Source organism: Rutilus rutilus (assembly GCF_951802725.1).
Source record: "Rutilus rutilus genome assembly, chromosome: 11".
In the NCBI taxonomy this organism is placed as follows: Eukaryota; Metazoa; Chordata; class Actinopteri; order Cypriniformes; family Leuciscidae; genus Rutilus; species Rutilus rutilus.
In genome coordinates, this window is record NC_140216.1 from 4,891,718 (window position 1) to 4,901,867 (window position 10,150).

General features: G+C 34.4%; 1 protein-coding gene across 1 annotated transcript; it reads left to right on the forward strand.

Annotated features, from left to right (window-relative positions):
• The first annotated feature begins 6,672 nt into the window (after positions 1-6,672).
• Positions 6,673-10,112, forward strand: bet1 (Bet1 golgi vesicular membrane trafficking protein). The gene is made up of 4 exons (XM_084422601.1): positions 6,673-6,860; positions 7,664-7,773; positions 7,872-7,928; positions 9,156-10,112. Exons 1-4 carry the CDS (start codon positions 6,842-6,844, stop codon positions 9,309-9,311), a joined length of 342 nt encoding a protein of 113 aa, XP_084278727.1. The 5' UTR covers positions 6,673-6,841; the 3' UTR covers positions 9,312-10,112.
• The last annotated feature ends 38 nt before the right edge of the window (positions 10,113-10,150 follow it).

Here is a 10,150-nt window from a genome sequence, read left to right on the forward strand (position 1 = left end):
ATTCTTCTAGAATGATCATTTTTATCAAGCTTATATATTTAAGTTAAGTAATTTCACTTAAATGACAATTAATAGGTAATTTTCATTGCTATTTAAGTGAAATTACTGAACTTAAATATACGAGCTTGATAAAAATGATCATTCTAGAAGAAAATTCCAGATGGCATTTAGAGGCTTTTGCATCTGAACTCTTCATATCTTGTATATATATATTATATATATATATATATATATATATACAATATAGAAACCTTCCTGCAAAGCTACAGTACTGTGAAAAGTACAGGCACTTAAAATGCTGTAAAGTGAGAATGCTTTCAAAAATAAAATCACAAAATAAATTTATTTATGATTTAACTTCTATTAACTAATTCAAATCAATATATGGTGTAACGACCCTTTGCTTTTAAAACGGCTTTTGTCCAGGTACACTTGCGCATAGTTTTTCAGGTAGCTTTGCAGGAAGGTTTCTTCAAGCGTCTCGGAGACGTTCCCGCAGTTCTTCTGGATTTAGTCTGTCTCAGTTTGTTCTGTTTCTTCATGTAATCACAGACGGACTCGATGATGGTGAGATCAGATCATACCGGCTGTTGTCAGACTCCTTGTGCATACACAAATCTCACTGGATTATTACAATTAATGGCAAAAAGAATGCTTGGAAATGTAAACTGATACTTCCTACTGACACACTACAGCAAAAGATAGTTATTAAGAAGTTATTTTAGCTTTAAATAAAGTTTTTATGATATCAAAATGAACCATTGGAATTTCTAAATTCTATCATTTCAATATCACAAAAAACGAATTCTAGCCTATAGTTAATAAAAAAAAAAAACTCTCAAGCTTACTGAAAACAAGTAACAGTCAGTGATAACATAAGAACAAAGAAACTAATAACAAGCAATAGGACAACAAACTACAACAGAACAAAGAAATAGACATACCTGAAAAACTTCAAATTCAAAATACTACATAAATCGTATTAAGTAATCAAATATATAAAAAACACGCCGGTCTTAACTATGTAAATGAAATATACATTTATTCTTATTAAATTTACAAAAGTGATTCAGTCAAGAGCAGTGAGAGATTTTCTCTTGTTGATTAAATGATGGCAGACAGCAGCAGGAATATTAGGCTGCTGTCACTTTAAGAGTGAATGCACAGATCCAATATACTGTTACACGTGTGTTTTCTTTCTCAACTGTTTACCTTCACTTAAGAGATAAATGACTGTTTATGAGGATACTTGCAAAGACGGGTATTTGACACACAAGTACAGTATGTATATTAAACCGTTCAAGCCAAATAAGACGGCAAAAAGAACTCGCACGCTCTGAGCGGCGGCTTTATGTGCTCGCGTCTCAAGAGTTCTCTTTAGCTGCTTATTGCTCTTCACCAGTTTATAAACCGCAATGCTTTAAAATGCACGCAAACGATAAGCTTTCGTGACCACACGGCACAGCAAAATCTATACCGGATGACACATTTCTACCAGTTAATCGCGTCTATCGCTCAGCCCTATCTGGAGGTCTGAACTCTTTCATGGCTGTCATAACAGCAGTACTTTTCCATTAGAGGAATGTTCTTGGCCTGCTGTGCTGGTCTTTATCACTGCTTCTACAATATATTTCCCTTTTTAAGTCATCATCAAGAATTTTGCAACATCACTGCTGAAAATGATGTCATCTTCTGTGATTAAAAAAGAACATTTGGTGTTATCTGGAGCTTCTGCTGTTCAAGAATCATCCGTAGATCATTAAGAAATGTAGCGCAGAAATCTTTCTGGAATTTGAAAGCACGTATAAACTGCCTTTGCTGATATTTCTTTATTACAGCTCCTAAACTGCTTTGTGAATGTTGGTCTGTGCACAAACTATATCCAGGGCCAGTTTAAAAATTGTATATTAATGAAAGCAGAACAGATCAGAGAGTAAACAGAGATTATATTCATTGAAGTGGAACACAGCTGTGCAAATGATGCGACCAAAGTTTGTATGCAAGAGGCCAAGTTGGCCCAGACCTGTAAACTGTGCAGAATGACTATGGCTGCAACATTATTTTATTAGAAACACAATGAGCTGAGAATTTCACGAGGTCACGTTCGATGAAAGAAGGTGTTCATTTGTGTTCCGAAGATGAACAAAAGTCTTACGGGTTTGGAACGACATAATTAATTAATTAATAGAATTAATAGAATTTTCATTTTTTGGGTGAACTTTTTAATGCATTTTAGCTTTTACCATGCTGATAAATGTCAACATGGTTTATATATAACAGTAAAATGGTGGCAAAGTGGAAATGTTTGATCCCAGCTGGGCATGAAAATGGCTTTTTTGAAAGCTTTTTATATTGTATTTGTTATATTATGTCCTTCCTTCCTTGTAAGGAGGTAAGTGCACTTTAACTGCTTTATTATTATAAAGTGTTGAAATGATAAAGGCTTAAAATAGAGCCAAGAACTCTGATAATTGCATCGCCCAGATTCATTTGTAATTGAATAGCATGAATATTAGAATATGATGTTGAGAGATTTCTTTTCTTTAGCTGCAGTTCAAAGTGATGTCAATCCGAAAAAGGAGTGGGTTTCTTCTATCCCATTTCTGCGTTCCCTGAGGCTGAGTGAGTTCCCCACCGAAAATAATTCAAACAAGATGTATACTGTAGGCACTCCTAATAATAACTAGTTACACAACCAATAATGGTGAGGAAAAGACTATTTTACATCAGCTTTTCCCTTTCTCTAATCAATAGCTTACCGTTTTAAGAGAAGACAAGTATATATTAAAATGTCAAATATGCTTATCTGTGCATTCTACAGAAAGCCATTAGTGATATCTTCTTTGCTCAGTATATACTATAACACAATAAGGGATTAGTTTAAATGAAATCAGTGCATGTTAATTGAAATTTCTGGCCATCAGTGGAGCAAGTAATTGGTTTGCTGTTCCAGATGACCTTCAAGCAATATGTCCACACTTGGATTCGAAACAATTTATAGAATCAATGTTAAAAATTAGGGTTACACTTTATTTTAAGGGGATTTGGTTACATTGTTCTTACTCAAATAACTGAGTAATATTAATTAACTATATATACTTACTATACGGTTAGGATTTGGTTTAGGGTTAGTTACTGTAATTATGCATAATTTACTGTTATTACTAAGTACATGTAGTAATGTGTAACTAACATCACCTTAAAATAAAGGGTAACACTTTATTTTACAGTGTCCTTGTTACATATGTTACGTACTTACCATAGTAATAACAGTAAATGATGCATAATTAGATGCAACTAACCCTAAACCAAACCCTATGTAGTTGCTTATTATTACTCAGTACTTAAATATATAATTCCACTGTAACAATGACACCTTAAAATAAAGTGTAACCAAGTTACCAACATTGGGCCTGTTTTCTTTTTATGTCAGTGAATGTTTTAGTGAATATATTTTCTATCCTGTTCTTTAACAACCCATAAAGCACAAATTCATATTTTTATTTTCCACCCATCCCACAATAAGATGATTTTTATAATGCTGATTATTCTAAAAAAAAAAAAAAAAAAAAAAAAATTACATGACAATTTTTTTTATTTTTTTTTTAAAGAATTTTCTGTTTCCTCAAGAAAATGATTCTTGGGAATTTATACTCTAGTTTAGTTATCTGTAAACAGATCTTTCAGACAAATAATTAAATAATCTACAAGTATATTGTCTCTATTATGAATTCAGGTAAACAGGATTACATTACGGTCAAAATTGACAATTACATTTTTTTATGGAATAATGCAGTTTATTATAAACAAATTATATGTGCACAGCCTTATTTCTTTAAAATTCATGTGCCCTGAATTTCTCCCTCTTGCAGCATCATCTCTTCTCTGATGATGTGTTTACTGGCGTGAGGGCGGGGCAACCTGTCACTCACATGAGATTGACCAATAAGCAAACCACAACCATCCAATCAACTCCCCATGGACAAAATCAAACCCCGCCCTACATTTTTACCTGTTCGAGAAGCCGTTTCACTTAGATATAAGTCGCAATAGAGAAGAAAAGACTGTCTTAACTTCCTTTTCATGTCGATTTAATGTCACAATGAGAGCAGAACATCCGGTCTGGTGTATGTTAAGAGTTTACGCAATTTATGCTGTGACAGATATGTTGAGTAAATGTCCTAAAAATAAAAGCAAGGGATGCTTTCTCTTTAGTATTTGTGTAGTTTGCTAGGTTTACTAATAATATGTGCAGCACAAAATAGTTTACAATTCCACAACTGTCACTTTTTCATCTGTAAAACAAACAATATGTCCTATGGATAAAAAATAATCCTCACATAATAGTGTCTTATAGCTGTGTAATGCAAATGGCCAAAGAAGAGGCATACATTGTTCTGTGAATGTTTACCAGACTTAGGCAGCAAAATAACGGATTAGAGATTGTGATGGTGAATACTAATGAGACAGCGTCTGTTTAGCTGTGACTCATAGCTGAGATTATATAGCTGGAATTATGTCAGGATGATTGTCAGGAATTAAATAGATTCCAAACTCAGTGTGTGTTTTCAGCTTTTGAGCTGTCTGTCACATTCCACAGAGACGACAAGAGTGATATCAGCAATTTGAGCTTTTAAGTGTCACATATTTTTGAAATCATGACAAGAATGCATGGTGAATGAAAGAATGATGATAATGAAAGGAAACGAAAGGGATTTGGGGTTTCAGAATACAAGATGACACTGTAGATTCATTGATTCTTTGACATGCACAAGTTTGTGATTCAAGTATCCGAGAGTACATTTCAAAGATATTTTTTTATAATCTTTTTTTTAGTGTGTGTGCATGTGTGTGTGCAAAAAGTAAACTATAGTCTTGATTCTATTTTGTGCTATTTCATACAATATATACAAACAATTTGGTATTTTTATTATGAAAGTCCAAATCAAACCATGACGTCTGTACTCTAAGAAAACTGGCATTTACAGATGGATTATTGTGATAATCAGGAACACTGAAATTGCTCTTTGAGGGGTTCTTTCTGAAGCTTGCTTTGTTGAGTGCTCTGTGAAATTGCAGGGTGATGCACATGAAAAACAGTGTAATGTGCTGTGGGTTCAGGACAAGCCAGACCTTATAATGGCACTTAAGTTGGTGGCTATTTCCGTCATGACAAATCTTGGAGTGTTTGGTATGGTAAAGGACATGACAAAGTTGATATGTTTGGTCTTGGCGGAATAAATCTGCTACGCCGCCGCTGATGCAGAGCAAGAACAGGATCGTTTAAATCATGAGCGTTTACACTAAGAAAGCAATCCGGTCGAATGTGTTTTTGACTACCTCTAAAAAGTGATTGAAAGTGAACAAGCTCAAAACATTTTAGACCCCGTTTACACCTGTATTTAATGCCGTCCACTTGTGATCCGATCGACCAAAACACATCTAAAAGCAGCTTAGTAAAAAAAAAAAAAAAAAAAAACTGCATGCATTTTTGCAGAAGAACATTGTTTTGGCTGTGCCTCGACTCTGCGTGACTGTGCGGATGATTATGACCCTTCACAATAGAAAATGATTTACAATGAACTCTGTTAGAGAGCTACATATGGTCATTTATCTGTTTAATAAAATACTTTACAGTAGTAAAAACGCCATAGTTTCTTGTGCATAGCCCGTATTCAGAGTGAATACTTGTTGGCGCTGCCATCTCAATTAGAGCTAGGTAACCGGTAATACATGACGAAGGATTAAAGGACTTACAACTCAGACATTATCTGGCGTTTACCCTGCACACCCACACAAGAGAGCAGCGGCCATTTTATTAATGATTGCACACCTGTGTATGTCACTCCACCCACTTCATGATCCATACAATCACATAGATCAACACCCCCACTTGTTCTTAAATTGACAGAATATAACACAATGCGTCACATACATGCATCATTAATTCACACTCCAAATAAAAAACACATAAGTTTATCCATTTTAGCTTTAGACACAGAATTTGTTAAAATATCTGCCACCATATCAACTGTAGGACAATAATGAAGAATTATTTTGCCGTCATTCAGTACAGATCGGACAAAATGATACCGTATGTCAATATGCTTACACCTTTGTCGACACACCGGATTCTTTGAAAGTGCAATAGCAGCACCCTGATTGTCCTCAAAAATAGTCACTGGTGCATATTCAAGTACATTATCCATTCCATTGATTAGATTGGTCAGATACAAGCTTTCTTGTGCAGTAGCTGATAAAGCCATATATCCCACAATTTGCTAAAGAACAATTTTCATTACTGTTTTTTTGAGTAAATTGGTACGAATTTTGAAAAAAAAAATGGAGGAAATTAGCCATTCTACACCAAAAAAAAAAAAAAAAAAATGCTTTTCAAGTTCTAACTCAATGCAGAAAAAGCTAATGTCCATATTATCTATCAACGACCCTCATATGGATCTCATGTGAGTAACACGTTGCCCCGCCCTCGCGAGAAGAGATGTCGCTATTATTTTGATAAAAGATTACAAGGGCATATTAATTTTAAAAAAGCATTTATAATAAACACTGCAATATTCCACAAAACATAAGAAGTGTCCATTTTGATTTCAACCTGTCAGCTGTCTGCAAACAAAACTCACTGAATAAAAACTTCACTACCCACTCACCCTTTCGCGTGCGGCTGGCTTCATCCTTCGCGGCTTCCGTAGGGTGTCGTGGCGCTTGTTGAGTTGGAAGGGGAAAGTACAGCGGCTTTAAATAGCAAGACAAGCTAATATCTGTTATATTACTTTCAAACTGTGTTGATCGTATATCATATCATAAAGATTCCCGGGCTATAATGAGGCGTGCAGGTTTGGGTAGGTCTTTTTCCTCTCTGTTGTTATGTTTGAAGCTCATGCTAAGCTAAGTCAGTCACAGTTGCCGAGATTAAACAAACATTGAATGACCAAATCATGCTAAATATCACAGTTTCCAGATCTGGAGAAGCACATGCCTAAATAACGGTACCAGACCTGACCTGAGACAGACAATAATTGGCTAGTTTTCTCTATATTAGACCAGTTGCTACATAGGTCAGGTTAACAGAGAGATGTTTACATCAGAAAATGAATGAGTGTCTGTTAGTGTTTCTGCGTGTATGACAAAATAAATGACACATCCAAGCTTAATTTTAGATTCCTTCGATATTGATTAAACAGTTTGAAATATAATCTAAAAGTCAGTTCTCAAAGGGGCTCATTTTAACTGATGAATAAAACTGGGCAGCAAATATATTAGATTTTTAAACAAAACAGATTGTTTCAAAGGAGCTTCATGGTGATAGGAATTATTTTGACAATCTAATTTTGATTTTTGTATCAATATTTCATTCATAACTAGTCCCTCACTTTTAGACGTTCAGTAGTTTCTGATGATTGTATATTTAAAGTGCACATTTATTTGATTTTGCAGTCAGCATGTCAAGGAACTGGAAGTTTTTCCCAGCCAGCCTCAGGAAAATGATTGGCCCTGACCATCTTAGACTTTGAAGTCAAATCAATTCATACATGTTAATTCATACGTGACAAATAGTTTGCTGTGATTGGATGTTGTATTTTAAAATACTTTGAAACACTAGTGTCATCTAATGAATTGGACCTGATTGTTACTTGTTCTTTAGGTGAGGGAGGCCCTCAAGGGAATTACGTAGCGAGTGGATACAGCGTGTACGAGGAGGAGAACGAACATCTACAGGAGGGACTGAAAGCTAAAGTAAACGCACTTAAACATGTGAGTGGGCCTATTTCATTTTATATTTGGGGCATATATATATATTTTTAGTTTTCACTCATTTCAATATTTTTTTTGTCTATTTACATCTATTTCAGCTATCGATTGACATTGGAAATGAAGTCAAGTACCAGAATAAAATGTTGGGAGAAATGGTAAGCGATGGGAAATGATTAACCCTTGTGTTATGGTGCGGGTCAATTTGACTCGTTTAGATTTTATAGTTGCTGGAAATACTGGTTAACCTGTTTTTTTTCTTGATATTTTGTGACTTTTTCTCATTTATCATCATGAACATGCATGCAAAGTTTCAACATGCTGGTGTTTTTTGACATATACAAACAAAATTACTGTTACTTTCGTGATGTTCATATTTTAATGCTCTAAGGCAGTTTTAACTGTACGGACCCAAAATAATAACATTTCTTGGTTATACTTAAATTTTTTTACTACCTTATGAAGCTAAAAAATGTGGTTTTCCACACTTATTTCAATACAGAAAAATATTTTGTCAGCCACAGATGGTAAAAATTACCTATCATTTATTTTTTCAAGCTACCTGAAATAATATTAAATCTTTTTTTTTTTATATATATATATATTTTGTGACTTTTTCGCATTTATCATCATGAACATGCATGCAAAGTTTCAACATGCTGGTGTTTTGGTTTTTTTGACATATACAAACAAAATTACTATTACGTTTGTGATGTTCGCAGGTCAATTTGACCATCATAGGCAGCTATTCAAAAGCAACTGTACAGACACAAAATAAAAACATTTATTTTATGTATGTCAGGGCATCAACTCCAGTTCTTAAGTGTATCTAAAAGTGCTCTAACCCAAACCAGACACACTTGAAAAAGCTAAATCATGCAGAATTAATTGCAAATTACAAATGAAAATCTGACAGACACAGATAGTAAAATAAGCTCTCATTTATATATTCAAGATATCTGAAATATCTTGAGACTTCGACATAGACAGCAGGAAAAATGAGCTCAGATTAATTAATTGTTCAGTTATGATGTTCTAAGCAAAAAAAAAAAAGTAAAAAAAATGTATATTCAAATTTTGTCAAAACAAAACAGTTTTAAAAAATGGTTAAAAAACATTTTCATTAAATCATATCTTCAGATAAATATATTTTGGAATATTTGACAAATGTTGATATTAAAAGTTTACAGTTTGTACCTGAATCTTTGTTTTTCATAGTGTGATTTGAGGAATTGTATTGAATCCAATTAGGGTCAATTTAACCCGAACCATAAGGGGAGTGCACAGAATTCCAACATAACACAAGGGTTAATGAAAATCTAGTTTCTTCATCAAAACACACCGATCTGAATGACTTTAACATCTCGCGTTTGTTTCTCCTCAAGGACTCGGACTTCGACTCAACTGGAGGTCTGTTGGGATCCACCATGGGTAGACTGAAGCATCTCGCCAGGGGGAGCCAATCCAAGGTGTTCTGCTACATGCTGCTGTTCGCCCTGTTTGTCTTCATTGTCCTGTACTGGGTGATCAAACTGAGGTGATCGCAGGACCGATGAGATCCAGGACATTTCTTATGTGCCATGCTCACACGGGGGACGGGATCAGAATCCTCACAGTGACGACGAGGAGTGTTTGACTGCTTGCTTTCCATTGGACAGGAAACTGAACCATTGAGTGACAATGTGCAATCTGAAAAATCTGTGTAAATCTAAAATATATCTGTCCCAACCCACCAAAATTAATGTCGTCTCAGTGCAGGGATAATGCTACTCGTTTAATACTGGTCATGAAAAAAGATGAATCTTTTATTCAATAATGACCTTTGTTTAATGATATTATTCTTTTAGGAGAACTTCAGTGCTATATATGTGTGCTAACCTCTATATGGATACTGATGAAATCCTTTTAAGAGAGTGTGACATCACAGTAATCCTTTTAATTGTATAGTTGGAAATTCAGGTTATGACAACTGGCCAGAAGTGAAGCTGGATGGGTGTAAACCATTGAGCACTTTTTACCATTGAAAGAGTTGCCACAAAAATTTTGCTTATTTAATATAGTGTTTAAAGGGCTGATCTTGAGACTGTGAAAACAATTACTGAGATACGTGAAGTTGTGTGAAATTCAGTTTTGTATAATAATCATATATCAGAAACCACCCCAGAATTCTGTGTACTTCAGAAATGTCTTGCATTAATTTTTCGAGGTTCTTGCTCAAACCCGTCTGCTCTCTATGGTTAACATAATGCATGGTTAATTTGAGTTTTTCAGAGACTAATATGTAAATAAATGTCATTTTCTGAGAGAATTATTATATAAACATTTCCTTTATGTTGTCAAAAGCTTGAGTCCCGTTTTCATTTATTCCATTTGTGGTTCT